Source organism: Apostichopus japonicus, chromosome 16, assembly GCF_037975245.1.
Source record: "Apostichopus japonicus isolate 1M-3 chromosome 16, ASM3797524v1, whole genome shotgun sequence".
Lineage (NCBI taxonomy): Eukaryota > Metazoa > Echinodermata > Holothuroidea > Aspidochirotida > Stichopodidae > Apostichopus > Apostichopus japonicus.
In genome coordinates, this window is record NC_092576.1 from 22,946,145 (window position 1) to 22,965,813 (window position 19,669).

The 19,669-nt window shown below is 36.5% G+C and overlaps 1 protein-coding gene across 1 annotated transcript in view; it reads right to left on the reverse strand.

The window, feature by feature from the left end:
• The window catches only part of LOC139982840 (uncharacterized), a 54,846-nt gene that overhangs the window by 22,049 nt on the left and 13,128 nt on the right, over nt 1-19,669 (reverse strand). Inside the window, exons 6-12 of the mRNA XM_071995945.1 lie at nt 17,244-17,320; nt 16,819-16,871; nt 15,133-15,252; nt 3,387-3,589; nt 2,073-2,149; nt 1,100-1,176; nt 404-523 (exon numbers count right to left, since the gene is read on the reverse strand). Of these exons, the coding sequence (XP_071852046.1) occupies nt 404-523; nt 1,100-1,176; nt 2,073-2,149; nt 3,387-3,589; nt 15,133-15,252; nt 16,819-16,871; nt 17,244-17,320 (727 nt within the window). The remainder of the gene's footprint in view (nt 1-403; nt 524-1,099; nt 1,177-2,072; nt 2,150-3,386; nt 3,590-15,132; nt 15,253-16,818; nt 16,872-17,243; nt 17,321-19,669) is intronic.

The following is a 19,669-nucleotide window of genomic DNA, read 5'->3' on the forward strand; positions in this document are numbered from 1 at the left end:
TTTATTCGAGCGTACAGATCAATATTTATATTTCAATTTTCTTTGTGTTTAGTTCTCATAATAAGCCAATAAACTAACCAGATCTCAGGCATTTAAAGTAACTGGAAACATCTTAGAAGTGGCGGATAATTCAGTAGCTTAGAAGATTATTGTCAATTTCCCTAGCGTACAGTAATCCACTTGTCAGTTTTTTGTATGTTTTACTTCGTTATATTTTGTTACAATCTCGTATTTTGTTTATCAGATACTTTATTTAGGAGGGTCCTAAATTATCTAATTCTGATGCCAAAAATAATAAACCGGCTCACTATCAAATCACCGAAAGTTGGGGAGAACAATAAATAAAATAATGAATATTTATCTGTTAGTTCTACTTGACCGTATCCCTTCAATGTATCCTTACGTCATGCCTGGATGCTTTCTTCAGGAGTTCTATGGTTGACTTCTGTGATTCCTGACTGCTACCGTTATTGATGATGACAGCATTTGAACACAGCTCTGTAATAGTCTGGATGTCTTCGGCCTTTGAAATAAAATGACCAAAATTTACGCAATGTTTAACTTGTCTCTTTTGGTACTGACACTTTTTTAATAAAGTCCTTCAAATTCTAGTTCGGGTTTTTACTTGTCTGTCTGCACTCTACCCCCTCATCTAGTACATTGCTTAGAGCCTTCTTTTGTTCACCTCTTCCCTAATCTTAGACTCATTAAATATATTATTTCATATTTATTCCACTACTTGTTTTATATAACGTCATCACTTTGTGAAGTTGTCAATGAACGTGAGGATATCCTAAGTTTCCTAAACCATCACATAGTACCTACTAACCCCTTCCAGTCCCCCCTCCCCTCCCAATCCCCCATCAACACCATTTCTCTATTCATATTCCTACCTGACAATTAACCAGAATGGACAACAATGACTGATAAATTTATATCATTCTTGAAATGTTTTCAACAGATTAAGCCGCATACCACTCACTGTGTCAGAGTTGTATCATTGCTTCAATGGGATAGTCCACGGTACAATGATATTTACACTAGCAGTTAAACAGGCTGTATTTATTACAAAACATGGACCGTGTTGATCCTTACGTACGTTTATCATCTTATCACCAACCTGTTTCCATTTACCAGACTGCAGATCAAGCTGACTGGTATTTTCGGGCCAAAGAACTTCAGAGAAAGAAATTTAAAATAACATTGATATTTTACTAGTCTTGCTCACCTACAATAACAAAATCAAACTACCATGCTGAAATATTAAATTATTCTCGATTGTTATTTTGTTTTTGTTGATGGGATCTTTCTCTCTTAGCATCTCTCTTTCTGGTTTATTCATTTTCCAAACAGTAATAAACAAGCAAGATAAGAACGTACAGAAGGAATATATATATATATTAACTACATTAGGCTTTTAAATTTAGTAGGTTACTTTGCAATTTTGATAGTAAGGCGTTTCTAATGTCACTTTGGTATTATTATTCATTATCAGTGAATAATCATTACTAAGATTCGATGTTTGAACATACACGCCACGTCACGCCTCCCCCCCCCCCCCCTTCTTCGCGAGCATTTTGCCTTAGACGAATTTCGCAGTAGAGTTTAAATTGAATTGAAAATATATATATAAAAAACAATAAAAACGTTTAGACTAAGAAATATAGAAAATTTTAACTTTTCCGTCAAAATTCATAAAGAAACGGCAAAGGATTGTAACACTTAGAAACATCTCATATACACATACACAATGGGATAGGTCTTAACCTTACACGTGCTATATATGTGAATGGTATATGCACAACCACTATCTAGCAGACAACGCAAGAAGTGCACGTCTGTGATGAAACCAAAATATGCAAATTTATGTAATGCACTATTTTCAATAATTCTGTCTGAGAAGTTGCTCTTCCATCCGCAGTCCCGTCCCGCTACCCCCCCCCCCCCCCCTCATCCTACCCTTTCAAACGCACGCAATCGTACAATCCACATTTCCAGAACCCACGCAAAGAGTTAGCACCTTTTTCACACTTATTTAATAATCTCCCAGAGTATTATCTTCCGCAAAATACCTTTAATATTCCTTGATTTTGCTGTTTCCGGTATCATCGCAGGACTGATGGATGTTGGCAGTTTACAATAATAAAACCTGTAAACAAAGAAAATAATGAAGTTAAAATTGTGTCTCTTCTCGCTGATCTAAAAAATAATAAAATAAAGGTCTGCAAACTTATGATGATCTTTTCTCTCACGTTACTCAATCATTTCTGAATAATGTTGAACAACACGTACCCAGCTTAGTGTTAATGTTAGATGTTTCTTTACATATAATTCATATCATATACAGTTTACACGTTAAATAAATAATGATATAATGACAAAACGCTATCATTTCTTTAAGAAAACTGTAGCTGTCATGAAACAGTAAGGTTAATCATATTTCAAAAGATTCCTCGGCTGATTTTTTCGTTCTTCTCTCTGTTATCTAATTTTAATGTAATAAATTTAAGCGATCTCACTATTCAAATCTATTCATGGTCCCAATAATGTTAATGAAATGATCATACATCAATTTAAATGTACAAACTTACATATATATGTACTTGTGATATACCTGCCCCGTGACAGGTATGAGGCTCGGTTATAATAAACTACACCGTGTTAAAGTGTCTTGCACATAACTGTTTCAACTAAGATTTCAACTGTACACATTTCACCGTAAAACTGTCGCAGCTGTCATTTGTGGATGGAGAAGTATTTTTATTACTGTTGAGTTGTTAAAATATCTGCCATCTTTCACCATAACATATCTGCTTTACAAATTTATAAGAATCTGTTGACTTTTATGGGTGTCATTTTCGATAATTTCGATGATGGAATTACATCAAAATCGGTGTCACTTATTACTATCATTATTATCTTCATTTTTATATAATTAAAATAAATTATTATTCAGTCCTTAGATTTTTTGCAAAGACAGTACATACACTGTGGCGGCCTTTCATAATTGATGATTATATTCTGCTGTGTCATGAGCAAAACTAGGGTGATTTTTCCATCTCAAAAATCTATCACGGAATGGTATACCTGTTGGTGGGACTGAAATTAACATGCTGAATCTATGAGAAAAGGGTCTTTGCTATTAGCCAATGATTCTCTTGGCTGTTTCAAATACATAATGTGATATTGCCGTCTTTCTTTATCATTTTAACCAAACCTGTAGAAGTATGATAAATATATATTTCATCTTCTACGCGGTGTTTTATGTATAGGCCTACATAAGGACATTAATGTTAACTAACATACAAACATTCTAGACGTACGCTTAGACCTTTATTAATTTATTCTGACCATGTATCTACTCCATATCAATATCTTGTACTCACCAAAGTTCTTTGAATCTCCTTGACTGTACTCCATAGTTCAATAGTCCAATCACGTCTTCCTCAGTAAGTTCTGCTGCTTTTGCATTTACTGATAACTTCTCCAGTGTCGAGAGGGTTGGTAAACAAAGACCAGATTGGAGCACGATATTACCTTTATCTACCTTACTGAAGGACCACGTCAGTAATAGTTGAGATATTGGTATCTGCAGTGAGAGAAATATCAGGATTACTATGATCGCTTAGTTTAACTTTCAACCCTCACGTGTTCTTATTGTAATTTCATTTAATAGCTTCAATTACAGTGTAACCTGCAATTGGTGCTTAAATTATTAATGATGTAAATTTTACTCTTTATTCCTTTCCGAATATTGTTGTATTAAAACAACACAGAAAAAAATGTTGCATTAAAACAAACACATATATTTTGGACAAGTTATCCTAAAAAATTAACTTAAAAAAAAAGACTAAAGTTGCAATATGAATTATTTAGATCAGACTGTTTTATTGACCTAATATGATAGCAATGCACTATAAAATATAACATCATTAGGCTATGTTCGACTCCTAGCTATGTATTTTGAGTTAGGATTTATTACTCACGGTGTAACGGTGACCCTGTCACACGTACCTACCCTTGTAGTATTAAGATATAATTGTATTTGCTTGCAATCCAGGTTAGAAATTAATGTGTGATTGGAACCATTTTGGTTTCTTTGAACATGAAAAATTTGTCTTTAAGTCAAAAAAAAAAAGAAAGAAAAGGAAAACAGCAATATGCGGCACACCCATTTAATGTATATGTTTACTTTTATTTGCAAAATACATCCATCTGACGCATTTGTTTAATTCCATAAACACTCCAGCGATTTAAATATAAATGCATAAATTAGTAATTTTTACCTTAATTGAAGAGCAGTACCTGGTGCAATACAATATCTTACGTTTCACCACTGGTGTATAAGAATATGCTCAAAACAACCCGAATTACATTTTTACAAATCACGGCTGCATGTTTAGATTAAAGCACAACTTGACGAGTCATATCATTGTCCAGTACGTAAATATGTAGGCAATGGTCTAATACAGCAATGTCATGTGTGGGCAGTATAGCTTATTACTGTGTATTTCTCTCAGACTCGCTATATTGTTAAAAGTTAATAAGGTATGAATCTAATCGGTTTACAAATTTCTCCTCGCAAGTGTATATATCCTATTAGTAGTACTGTAGGCCTACCTGTTCCACAAGCCTATTTAATTTAGCCGGATATAAAGCACGTTACTTTCTCCTTGGTCAAAATGAAACTGCAGAGCTAGGCAATGCAGTACAAAGCAGCCGACGCTCGCCCACAACTCTCACGTTGACAGCCCGCCACGCAGGAAAACACCTCCCAGGAATTCATCACACATTCGGCCTAGCCTACCTGTCTAGAATAGTGTGGAGTAACGAGTTGTTCTCTGCTACACTGATTTTAGTATGCATTTTTCTAACTTTGGTTGTTTTTATTTGATTTGTATGCAAACATTTTGTGCAGAATTTCTGTTGAATTTATGATGAAGCCACGTAACTTGATATGTGATTAAGTTAACACAGCATCTAAACAAGACGTGCACTAACGAATAACGTTGCCAAATTGTGTCATAGCTCACCGAAGAATGTTTGTGTTAGTAACTTATTAAGCCCGAGACTTATCTACTCCTCCTGATTATTGCAATCATATTTTTATCAGTTTAGATTATGTCAAATGGTGCCTAAAGTGCCGATCTTCAAGTTATCTATAAACAATCAGTTTTGCCTAGGCCTATTGAGACTTTCGCACTAGTCTATATTAGAAATAGAAGCTGCCTCGTATCATGTGTGCAATCGGTCGCTTACCTTGATATCTAACTATACTAATCAGGGGCGTATCCAGGATTTTCCAATAGGGGGGGCGCCAGGCATGAATGATCGCCGTCCTGGGGGATGGGTCTAAGGGGAGGGGTGTACAATTTTTGCTTTCAAAGAAGGGCTGAAATGCGAAATGGTGTCATATGCATGGGCGGCGATCCGTACTTCCGAGTGGGGGGGGGGGGATATGACCTTGTTGACTATCTAAGCGTAGCGCCACCATGAGTTGGCGCGAAGCGTCCAAGAAAATTTTGGGATTAACAAACCCTCTAGATGGCCGGAAACGGCACTTCCCGAGGTTTCCAAGCGGCATATACCCAACTTTAAAATAGGGATGTCATGTCCGAAATATCTCATAATCAGGATCCAAAATACTTTTTCTTTTAATTTCGGGTGTTATTTTGGGAAAATTGCCCCTGTCAATCTTGTTTCAGGCGCAACGTTAGAATGTTCGAGAGCTCTGTTATATTATTCGATGAAGAAAATGGCCTCATGCAGGCTATTATAGGCCTATACACATGCAATACACAATTACACATAGTTACATTCCTAGGTACCGATTGCTAGGGCATCCAGGTGAAACGTGTATTAAGCATTACCCTGGTTACATGAGATTCTCAGCTGTTCGAGGGAACATGTACGTGTGTAGGCCTACTATAGGGCCTATATGAATACTATGAGGGTGCATATATGTTCTATATCAATACCGTGGGCGCAATAATACATTTTGTTGTTATAGGGCCAATGAAGCCTACAGTCAACTATTTTTGCTTTATAAAGACGCTTTATTTGAAAAGATCGCACTGCGTTTATGGTAGGCGAGAAATGAAGCTAAAAAAGAGCCGTACATTAACGAAGATGCATAAATGTAGGCATGAAAATATTCTTATCCCTGGCATTTGGTGGGGGGGGGGGGGTATGGTGCATTACATCCCTCCACCCATTTTCATGGGGGGATATATCCCCCCTCCACCCAGGATCGCCGCCCATGGCCATATGTGATCCATTTTTCGACCTTAATAATAAGCAACATTTCCAGTAAATATGGACACAAAATGCACAATTTAGTATGGCTGGCATGTCATTTAGTGTTTATAGTGATAATACAAACACAATTACCATCTATGTTTCTAAAACTATTATGCCGCCGAACATCGCCAGAACCTTTTTTTGGCAAACAAAAAATAAAGCATACGGGAGGGGGGTGGGTTGAGCGATCACCGACATCTCACATAAAGGTCGTCATCAATTTTTTTTTTTTTTTTTTTTTGGCTAAACTTTTTTTTTTTTTGGTGACGGCCAATAGGGGGGGCGCGCGCCTGTTGCGCCCCCCCTGGATACGCCCCTGCTAATGGATATGCCAAGCACAACTATTGTATAACACGCACCTAGGCCCACTGATGCTAGGCCCACTCTTGGTTCCTTCTTCTAACATAAACGTTACACTAAACCGACGATACAATTAGGCCTAGACCCTATACAAGACGTTAAGCATTTAAAAGCAACTTCACATAACGTTGACCGTTAACATAAAGCACCTCAAAATCGTAAAAGGAATTATTTCGTACCACAAGGGTGTTCCGTGCCGAATGAATTATTGAAAGCATCGCTAGTGCAGTGGTTATCGTATCGTATAGAAACCCGATAGAAAACGATACAATGTGATCACAGACAAATATTAATAGTAAACAACAGTTACCCAAATACACGTATCGTCAATTGCGCGGTCTACTACAGTATAGCAATAACATTCCGTCTTCGGAAGGTGTATTATCTTTGTCTGTAGTAACCTTGACATTCTTACGTAGAAAACATGGTGTAAAGAAGGCAATTTGTGGTTTTCGATAAGGGGGGGGGGGGGGTGGGGGTGTATACAGTGAAGAGTACGGGATACATGATTTTGCATGTATATAGTTCGTTTACGGGTATGCTCGGGGAGGGGTTAGTTTTCCATGACTATACTGGGTGTATCTGTCCGGGCGGGGAGATAGGGAATGTATTGCTTTGAGGGCAGTCAGTTTTATTGTCTTTCTCAAAGTTCATAACTTGAATAAATTTCATTTAAAAGTGTCATATTATATAATAAGTTTACACATTACAATTTGGCGGTGCCGGTTGTTAGGAAAGGCCACAGTACAGAAACTAGCTAATGTGCTACAAGGATATGAACACCGGCTTCATAAACTTTTAATTATTTGGGCTGAAGAATTGAGCATAGCCTACCCCTTTCCCCATCCCTACCACGGCATATCAGGATAATTCCTTACTTCGGTCGGGTCCATACGGAGACTATCTTGATTTTATTTGTATTTCTGGGTATATAAGGACAGTTACTAATATCGCAATGTTATTGCAATGTAAGTAGGCCTACTAAAATGTTGAAACTTTTAGAATTCGGTGAGATTGCTGAACAGCGTCTGTGCATACGTAAGTTTAGGTCATTCCTCCACTGATAGCGTTTGTATGCCAAGCCGTTTTAATATTACTTCACAATTCCACTTAAGTGGAATACATTTCACTTATGTGGAATTGAATTCCACTTAAGTGCAATGTTTTCCACTTAAGTGAAATGTTTTCCACTTAAGTGCAATGTTTTCCACTTAAGTGAAATGCATTCCACGTAATTGAAATTGAATTCCAACTTCAGTGAAATGTACATCACTTAAGTGGAAATTAATTCCATTTAAGTGAAACGTTTTTCACTTAAGTGGAATTGCGAGGAAAATGGTAAAACAGCTTGTCATACGTACGAAACCTGAACAGGCGCGTAGCCAGGAATTTGCCAAGGGAGGGGCGAAACTGTAGATTCGGCATTGCAAACTATCTAATCGTAGCGCCACCATGATTGGCGCTAAAATGCCTCCCAGATCGCTGGAAATGGTACTTCCCAGGCCTTGTAAGTTGCATCTTAGCATTTTCTCTTTTGAAAATACTAGCGATATCATAAAAACATTAAATTTTTTTTTTTAAATGCTCAAGGGGGGTGCGGCTGCCCCCTTCGCCCCCCCCCCCCCCTTGGCTACGCGCCTGAACCTGAACAAGGAAAAGTTCAGCCATATGCGTACATCGGAACCATGACCAGGCTGGTTGGGCGAAATGGCAGTTGGGCGAAATGGTTGTTGGGCGAAGTGACTAGAAAGCTTATGAATCTGGAGCGCATTACTGAATAGAGGGCGCAGTTCTAAAATAACACAAGTGGAATGTTTGATGTTTTCACACATGTCAAACATGTTTGCAAAGGTTTAGCAGTACTTTTTTCTCGTTATTAATAATAGCGATTCGAGAAGCGATCGATGGTGAAAATTAAGTTAACATGTAGAAACAATCGACGGAATCTGCCAATTAGCTAATTCAGGGCTACAATTTATACGACCTGTTCCTTCCTAAATGCTATACTGAAATATGAATCCTTAGCCACAGTCAGGTAACAATGTACAAACCAAGAAGGGAAACCATTTAGCATATAGGCCTATTCAGGCGAACAAAGAGGAACCGCGTGAAGACTTACTCTGAAGTAGAGATCAAATATATTCAGTGTGTGAAGGTATATGATTAACACAAAGAAGTAGTTATTGGTAAAGCGCCCTCAAAAGAGCTCCGTCCAATAGAAATTCTAGACGTAGCCTTATTTAAATTCACTGTGCTATCGAAATAGACTGCGTAATTTGATATCCATGAAGGGAATTTATATACCATTAATAACTCACTGTATCGTCATCAGCACATACTTGGGAAGGATTACGACATAAAGAGCATTCTAGTTTCAAGCCGTACAAATTCAGTATACATTATTATTATGGGGATTTCCAATGAGGGGAGCGTGCAAGGGTCTCGTTCCACAGTTGATAGTTGATAGTGCGCCGAGTTCATTGGTACCGACATTAACTCTGTGTAAGTGATATATGCTATCTATATGTACGCCATTATATCTAAATTAAGCCGACTTGCCCGTTATATCTCAACGTACAGTACAAAAGAGAGCAGACTGTAATGTCTGATATTTATATCGTAAGACTCCTTTTAGGGAAGGGTTACTCTGACCCTGAGTAGGGTTACATATTTTATGTAGCGTGAATTTTTTAACACCTGCAGAAAGTGTACTTTCAGTTCGAGCATTCTGATTGGTCAAACCTCCAGTCAGCTGGATTCTTAGTGCAAGTTAAGTGTACCACCGTACCGTGAACACCCATTTACCGTACCTAGCAATACTTGTACCAGTTTGTCGACATTTATCGTTACTAAATGTACTATAGTAACCACAGCCATATATACGTTCAAGCCACAAAACGTTACGTACTCAGTGTGCGATAACGAGCTACAATGGCATGAAAATGACGTTATAGGAGACTGGGGCCTGGAAGAATTGATTGAAAAATTCGAAGGTATGTTTTGATATTATGTAAGTGTACGTGACAAGAACGAGATATGCTTAGAGACCCACGACTAAGCTGGGTAGACGAATGCATTTGAATCGCTTGCGTTACGTAGACCTAACGTTAAAGTCATACTATAAGTTAATATAATAGGCTAGCTGCTGTTTGTCATAGTCAACTCATAATTGTCAACGAATCAGTGTAGCCTACATACAAGTCAACATTAAACGGAATTGCCTTCGGACGGACGGAGGACTTTGGTCTAGGCCTTTATTGTAATCTAGTGCATTCTATTCCATTTTGTGCGTTAAACGTAACTTCGTATACCCTGCGAGTCACTTTTTTAAGTAGTACTACTACTAGGCCTAGTACTAGTAGGGTATACTTAGGCTATTTCAAGACAATGCATTTTAAATAGCATCGGGCATGGGCCTATAGTTACGCTGGTACTATGTTCAATAAGGGATAAACATATATTCATGTAATGCAATATATAATTACCACTAATTGCCATTTTAGCTTGTAAGTTGTAGCAAGTAGGCCGAAGCTGATGTGGATTGGTGATACTTTTAGACCTAGGCCCAACTATAATTTAGCTATATTATGGAAGTGATCTAGCTGTTATAATTCATAGCAATCTACACAATTGCATACAGTGGGAGTGAGCATTGTTTTAAGCATTGTTAACATGATGCATTGGTTATAAAAGTTGCCTACCTTGTCTGATGAAAGTTTAATGCAAGTTCCTGTTTTGACAAGTAATCACTATAGGCTATCTGGCTTTCTAGATTCAAACGTACTTGAAGAAGTTAGAATCACAACTGATTAAATTGTGGGCATTTTCTTTAGGAATGTTCATGTTTTGTGAGGGGTACATGTAAAAAACTGCTTATGCTCCAAGAAGGTTTTAACACAACTTCATTATGATGGGAATTTTCTTTTCTTTTCTTTGTTGTTACTTAGGAAGCATCAACTTGGAATTCTATTTGCAAAAGATTTCAGAAAGACCTCAGCAATATGTGTTACTTCTTGGAGGAAGCAAAATACACCCCAAGCAGTCATTTGTGATCATCCAGAGACATGCCCTACCCCAGAGGACATTTATGAAGCCATTGATGTTTGCTTCAAATTATTCTACGTGTTAAATCTGAATTATACCAAATTGCAAGTCTCGGTGCCTGGGAATTTTTCCAAAAAGTTGTCTACAAGTTGCCTGGTGGTGTGAAACGCAACCAGATTCGAGATTTTTATGCTCACTGTGCCGACAAAAAAGACAAAGTTACTGCAGTTTAGCAGTTGTCATAGACAGAACACCATGTTTCCTCATCTCACGGATCAGAATGTATGTAAAGTTGTTGCTTATTTGGAATTGTCTTTGGGAAGAGTTTTTTCTTTGTGTTTAATTTGGAATACCAAAGGCACGAGCCAACAACAAAGACAAAGTAACTGCAGTGTAGCAGTCATCATAGAAAGTACTCCACGTTTTCTCATCCCACGGATCAGCATATATCTAAAGTTGTTGCTTATTTGAAATTGACTTTGGGAAGAGTTGTTTCTTGTGTTTAATCTGGAATACCAAAATGCATTTGCCAACAACAAAGACATAGTCACTGTAGTGTAGCAGTCATCATACACAGCACTCCATGTTTTCTCATCCCATGGATCAGAATTTTTCCAAAGTTGTTGCTTATTTGAAATTGACTTTGGGAAGAGTTGTTTCTTTGTCTTTAATCTAGAAAACCAAAAGGCATGTGCAAAGGAATAAAGACCAAGTAACTGCACTGTAGCATTTGAAAATGTTGGCACTTTTAAGTTGACTTAATTCTACAAGACAATACTTTTATAGCCTAAATTGTTCGTTTTACATTTAATGGGATATAATAAATGGACCTCTGGAATAGGAAGGTAGTAGGGTGTTTAATTGCTGAAAATCCCACATTCTGAATTGTTTGTGTTGTCATTGCTTTTTTGCTCTCTTAAATGTAACTTTCTGCTGTGAGCGATTCAAACATGCATCCATATTGTTTACCTAATTACTAGGTAATAATTAACCTAAAACCTGTATAAAATATTTACTAAACGGGTGCGATGTAAACTTTTCTGGCAAAATTTTACATAACAGTATTGTATTTGCGTTACATAATAAAAATGTAAAACCTTACAAACCAGCAGTTAAATATACATCCAGAAGTATAAACGAGAGAGCACTATTGTGTGTTGAGAGTCCATTAAGTATCATCTTGACACAAATGACAAATGAACACTATATGGTGGTAATTCTACTCACTGAAGCAGAACTTTGACACCCAGAAGGCCAAAAAATGAGCACTAGAGTGTTAATTATACTCCCTGAAGTGCAATTTTGACACCCAGAAGTGCTAACAAATGCACACTTTATGGTGTTAATTTTACTTCCTGAAGTGTCATGTTGACACCCAGAAGTTTTAACAAATGAACACTTTATGGTGTTAATTTTGACCCCTGTGGTGTACCTTCAACACCAGGAAGTGTTATTTTGACACTTGTTTGGGTGTTGTTAAGGCAACACTCGCAAAGTGTTATATTATGTTACACTTCTGAAGTGTTATTTTAACCCGGTGGGTGTTGTCCCTAATCCAGACAGGGTGGGGTGTTAAATTCAACACTTTACGATTCAAATTTAACACTTCATTTTTTTGAGTGCAGGGTGCATCACACATGAGCTGTAGGCCTATATGTATTATAGCTGTGTACACAGTGCAGTAACGGAAATATATCATATTATACACTATACCGTTTTGCGTATATCCACTCAAGACTCGTGAACTCGCGTCGTGAAGTTTATTTTAGTGTTTAGGCCTACCCATTCCACATAACGAATGCTGATTTCAATATAACGACTCACGAATCGTAGATAACGTAAACACGACCAAATAGAATGTAGCGTATGTATCATAAGTGAGTTCAACATGTAATCCAAGCATTAAAAGTAAAGTTAGGGCGTTTGGAGGGAAACCCCATAACTAGACTCAATCAATTGTCAGTGTGTAACTCAGTTTATGTCTTCGAACTTCCAAGCGATGGTCATTATTGATGCTGACGTCACGAGCAATCTGATTGGCTGAAAACTCCGTAATAGCAAACCTGTTTGGGGAAAAAATAGCTACCGGGGCAGGGGCTTGTACCGAGTTTGTTTTCGGCGGGGCGGGGGTGTATGGGTGTCAATATCCCCATCCCGAGGGCAGAACAAAATCAAGGGCTATCAAAATCACTCTCATGTACATAGATATTGTTAAACTTATAGGCTATTATACAGTACATAGTCACGGCATGGTACATCATTATATCTTTCAATCTCGCAATTAAAGTTTTAATAAACGGTTTCGGGCGTATTTAGAGTAAAGAAATAAACTTACATGCTTTGTGGATAATTACTCTCTGGTATATAGTATGTATCGATCATCGGAGCGTTCTAATTAAATAGTCAGAATTGAGTTAAATAGTTTTAAGAGATGTCACACCTCGAAAAACAGCACTCACGGATACACTCAGAACGTATCAATAATGGCTGTCATAATTACATACATGTGTACTTTGAACGCACCGACGAAGACAGGTTGGACTAGGGTGCATTTTTGGGAGCAAAGTATCCTAAACTCTTGCGCAAGTTAAAATCATGCAAATGTAATGCTTTGCTTTTAAAGCAAATATTTTGCGTTCTCCAATGCCACAACATCTCCCTGCCCCTGTAGTGCATAGTCATTCCAAAAGCCCTGATATATCGTCATTTCCTTAATTTAGTCTGGCGGTTTTGTCCATGTGTGAGTTATTATGATCTTATTATAATATTTCTGGTAATAGAAAGAACGTTTCTAACAGGACAATGCCAGTGAGATACAGTACGTACAGTCATCTCTCTCAAAAATACGTTATTTACCTCGCGCAAGCAAAGTTTCTGTAAAATGGAAACATGAATATCATATGTTGCTCTGGCGCAAATTAATATAACAGAGGGCGCAATTCTGTATAGCAAAAAGTGAAAATGTTCAATACTTTGGATGTTTTCACACTAAACAAATATATCAGTTTTGGTTAAGCAGCACTTTTCGTCTGTGACGAGAGGTTGGAATATGGAGCATTGTGATTTTTTCATGTCATGTAGAATTATCAATTACTCAATGTAACGATCAACGTTAAAGCTGTGTTATTTGCAGGGACAACACATAGTTGCAATTTGTTTTTACAATGGATGTATTCTTAATATGTTGTAAGGTTTATATTTGCATTTCTTTAATCAGACGATAGGGTGAACCGTGTGGGCGAGTCGGAGAAGTTTTGGCGTCGGATCACCTCTGAGCACGAGAACTGCCCCCACCCCCTACCTGCCATTTGAAACACTTTGCACGTCTCTTCGAAGCGCTCTATATCGAGTTGACCTTCTCGGCTCATAACTGCTTATAACGCCAAATGTTTACTGATACACAGCATTTATTTCTCCTTTGTTGTGTATGTAATTTCTTTCACGTTGCCGCCTCTCCTTTGCAGAGACTTTTTATAATGTAGTCTATGGAAAGATGGATTCCCATCTTGTGCAAATATGTGAGATGGTTGAACTACTCAGCGGATAAGTTACTTCATAGCGGAGAATCATCTTTAGCCCATCATTGGTAAATCCAACCAAACACACAAACACAAAATAACGATTGAAATATACTGCCCTCTGTCGAAAAAGACACACAAGTATATACTTTTTTTTCCAGACGAAACCGTTAAAGTTTGAATGTGATGTTGGTAAAGCCGCCACTGTTCTGAGATCACGTTTAGGCTGTTTCAGGTCGCGTTGCTACCCTCAGCATGAGGTGCTACTGCCCCAAATTGGAATCTTTAATACTACAAGTGGCAATATAGTGAATAGTCAAGGCTATGAGAAGCAGATTAATATTTGTATGAAGTTAATCTCTTAATAGAGTTACGAAATGAAACAGTGCAGTAGATTTTTTTTTTTTTAAATGTGACATCGATTGGTAATTTAACGAAATAAAGAACATTACGTCGTTTCCAATGATAAAACATGTACTGAAGCAAACTGTTTGATTACTAACCTCAATATGTATATAACTGGGTTATGGTCAGAGGAGCGAACGTAAGTACGACAGTGTTATTACAGTTTCCTGCAATATGAGGCCAAACCAACTGTTGATACATACACATTTATATGCCCTAATGGCAATCATGTGCAATGAAACACATTGCAAGAATAAGTGCTTGGCGTTTTAATTATTTCCTGCATAGTTAATCTAGCGCGTAATCAATTAGTGAACTGTTAAAACAAATGTATTTAACGGTAGAACAACTGCGCTAATGCGTAATATAACAACAGTTTGTGGAAAAAAAATTGCCTAAGATGTGCTTTAACGATGAAAGCACATGCTTTATAACGTTGCTGTTACTTTACCAATAACACATATTGCTAAAATTAACGAACGGCGTGCCACAGTTACTGACTTACGTCATGGTGAGATGCGTTCTCCAGAAGCTGTATAGTACATCTCTGCAGTACCTCACTGTCATCGCTTCTAATAGCCACCTGCCTTGTGCATATTCGCTTTACTGTATCTACATCATTAACCTGATAATATGACACAAAAAATCATTGCTTTTTGTTTCAATTAAAATGTTTATAGATCATTCCATTTGTTTATTTGCTATAATCAGATAACCAAACATGAATACACTTTGAATGTTACAATCGGTAACCAGCTCAATGAACTATATTGTTGAAGTAGTAAAACGTCATATAAATCTACACAAAACAAGTAAACAAAACACATCACACATATCTTTACCCCACAGCTAAATAACCATTCCCTACCGACGTTTACATGACCGTGCTTCATGTAATTTTCGCTGTTTCTGCAATACGTGGTACACCTTATAAGAACTACTGTTACATTGTAATATGATGTTCTTTTCTGCTGACATCCTACTGGATGAATGTGACTGTGTAAAACTACGACAGGTTTTAGAATTAAGGCCTTTCCAAAGTTAATTGGTCATTAACTATATTATCTACACTGGATTCCTTTGTTTAATGTAGCTCATCAGATGACAAATCAAATGAATCAATGTCAGCAACTGCAACACACCTGTATCCTCCAAAGCAGAAAAGAAAACGCTTTATTTTGCAACAGATAGACGGCAAGGGGGGGGGGGTGGGGGATGTATTTACATTCTTTTCTCTGTACATCTGATTTGAGCGAGCGCCGCATTCGTCAGGTTAAGCAGCTTAGTTTGTTTGGTCACCAAATGTTACAAACCTGTCAGTGTAACGTATAAATCTATAATTGATCAAACTAAGATACTGTTCCAAATGTAATACCAGTATTGAACACTCGGGTGTTGTCATATCTGGGTCTCGCTCCTAAATATGCTGCATGTAGTACGGCAATGAGTAGCCAGAAGGGAATGTATGGTATGTCTTGATTTATTCGTCATAAATATATATTCATATGAATGATTATGAAAACAGTCTGACTTCGTTTTTCTGTAAAGACTGATCACAAGTTAAAAGTGCAATAGATTCCCACAGATTTTCAAGTGGACATTACACGTACGCAAGTTTAGACTGATTTGTCGGTATTGTTACCCTATTGAAATTATATTAACGTATACAAGCACGTTGTAGTCTTAGTGTGTACTGTATCATTAATCATAGCAGCACATAACTCTCAGATTTCTACTTTCGTTGGATCATTCTACATATTAAAATGTCAATAATAAATGCTGCATATTGCAATTGCCACCTTGTGGCTTGTTTATTATAACGATATTGTTTACTGAAATGGTACGTATCTCTCGTTCTTTGCGTGTGTATAAAATGCTTGTTATGCGGCAAATATTAATGTACATGGAATTATGAGTTTGGTACCGTATGTATCATTTAGATAAATATTTATAAAGTTTAGAAAATTTCACATTGCATATAAAACAATAGATAATTTTGCTTAATGTAATGAACAGTTCATCACAATTCCAAATTAAAATATTTGACAATTCCACCATTGTTTCTTTTTATGCTCGACAAGGTGGTGCTAAAAACTTCGATTCTAGTATTAATGTTTTTTCTTCATATTTCAAATTGATTCACGCACATCAACAAACATGTGAAAATAAAGACTCTACAAGCAAAACATACCTTCCAAGCCCCGGACTGAAGATTCAGACTGTAACCATAGTTCCTCCACGACACTAAGATTTCAGAAATACAAACGTGTGCAAAAGAATGAACAATACGTAATATAATACGATATATTCATAAACAGAGAAGAACGGATTACATATGTTTGAGTAACTTACATATTTAATTAATTTATTATCGTCTTATATATATATATATATATATATATATATATATATATATATATATATATATATATATATATATATATATGTATATATATATATATATATATATATATATATATATATATATATATATATATATATATATATATATGCAATTGTGTACGCGCTAAAAGTAATACAATAATGAATACTCATATATGAGAAAACCTGATAGACTGAAATACTAATTGAACACTAACTACATGTATATAATACCTTTAATGTCTCTAGATTTCATCTCCGAGGGAATTGATTCTGAAGCGAAGGACGGAGGCAGCAAACAATTATCAAACCTTTCAAGTAGAAATGGAATACAAAGGAGAAAATTATGATAAATTAACACAGTACTCTAGCAAAATAAATATAATTACAAAATTAATCGTATCAATGTCGTAAACAACCCCCAAAAAGACAAATATACTATTTCTTTACTGTTCATTTTATATCGTAAATGACCGTGTAAGTTGATGAAGAATTCTAAATACTAAATTTATTCTTATCTACTGACAGACGAAGGTCGTAGATCAATTTGTTTTATGACATTGAGCTATCTTCACTTCCGTGAGGGTGGATAACAGTTTTACATGTTTTTACATGTGTTGAGTAAATGTTGGTGTACCTCTGACGCAGTTGGTATGAATTCTATTTTTCAGCACCGTTTGTTATTATACATTGTCGTATTGAAATGCATATTACATGTCAAATAACGCATCTGAGTGCAGCGTTTTCACGTTTTAGCCCTCTTTGTGTACCCATGAAACGAGTGTTATTGTTTTGAAATCAACTTACACCTATTAAACAAATAAGGTGCTACGTCAAAATTACAATGTCAGTAAAAAACAAAAACGTCTAACAGAAATTCAAGAATACACTAATAACATCAGGAGGGAATACTTCAATTAGCCTGGATTTCTCTGAAATATACGAAAATGGTCGACAGCTTTGTCTTGAAAAATAAAATAAAAAGTCATAATAGAAAGAAGAGGGATGTGAACCCCCTTTTCCGCTAGAACAGCCCAAAATTTCGATATGTCCTTCATCATAATTTACATCCGCAAAAAAAGTTAAACTTTCGAAGCCAAAACGTTGAGATTTGTCGCCGTTGCAAAGAAGTTTGGAGTGATGATAATAAACGTCAGCATACCTGGAAGAGTTTAGAACATTCAAACTGTGTGGAGTGGACAGTTCAGTAAGAACATTTGAAAGAAAATTAAGTTGAAGCGCTGAAAATATGCCGAAAAGTCGAGAATAAAGTTGAAATTGGAGTTAAGGAAAACAAAACTATATTTACATACTCCGATTTGGGCCAAGGTAGCATCTATAAGAAAAGAAACTTGTATATGGCAGGCCACGGGGGATTTGCATACCATCACAATTTACAAGCACCATTCTAACAGGGCGGGTGATATATAATACACCACAGGTAAACGAAAACCGACAGCACAAAATGAGTAAATAAATACGAAATGACACGCTTCCTCTAATGTATCCGTCCGAAGTCTTTTAAATTAATTTCAGCTCCCTCGATCTGCTTTTGCCCCTTGTTCGATCTAATTAAATATAACACGTTAATTTAGCTATGTCACCCTCATTATATTAAGATGCGTTATATCAAGTCATGTCGGTCTCAAGTGATAAGAGAACACATGTCTAACACATGCCTTTATTTGATATGTCCATGCTTCTGCGATGGACATAATTTCCCATGTTAAGCGGAGTATACACTGGACTTGTTCAGTACCTTTTTCATCTTTTGTTATATTCATATGGAGGGTGAATTGCATGATAATTACAATAAATACTACCATTCAGTATGACATTAGCACCATGCACATGCGATCATGGTGCTTTGTTTCTTCCTAATTCAATATAACATACTTTAATCAAGTCATTCGCTTAGCAAATTTACATAGATGCCGTTCAGCGCATAGCTTTGAATGTAATTGTAATGTACTTTAAATTTATTAAACATGTTATCTCAAATTACAGTACGTAAAAACAAAAACAAAAATGGTCTGTCATTGCAGGCAAGTACCTCTATGCCTGCCAACATGATTAGAAACGCAGAGGATATTGCTTGTAATCTACAATTGTTACTCGAATGTTCTGTCCGCTGTTCCCCGCATCTGTCACTACAACTCGAGGAAAATGTATTTTTCAGATATTTTCGCAACTACTTTTTATACACGCAGAAGCTCACATTGGTCTGATGTTTTTATTACAATATTGACAGTACGACACTTTATTATCAACACATAATCCTGTTGCCTAAATTCTACCTCGTGCGATATAACGAGCATTAGTCTAAACGTTGGGTTAGTAAGTAATGTTAGTCATTCAACACATAGCTTTGCAGATAACGGAAGTCTGTAGTATATATATCTCAAAAGATAAGTTCTTTTGGATTATCTAGAACGGATGAATGACAGATTAGTACTTCTCGTCATAACGATAATTTCTATATTTCAATATCGAAAGATACAGTTTGGTATGCATGAATACAGTAGACATTTAGAGTTCTACGTCGTCTTAAGGAATCAAAAGGAGTAATTTAATATAAGGTTAAACACATTATATTGGAGCGAATAACATATAATGGTACCTATTACGGTACGTTTTATTCCGATATAAAAGTGACCTTC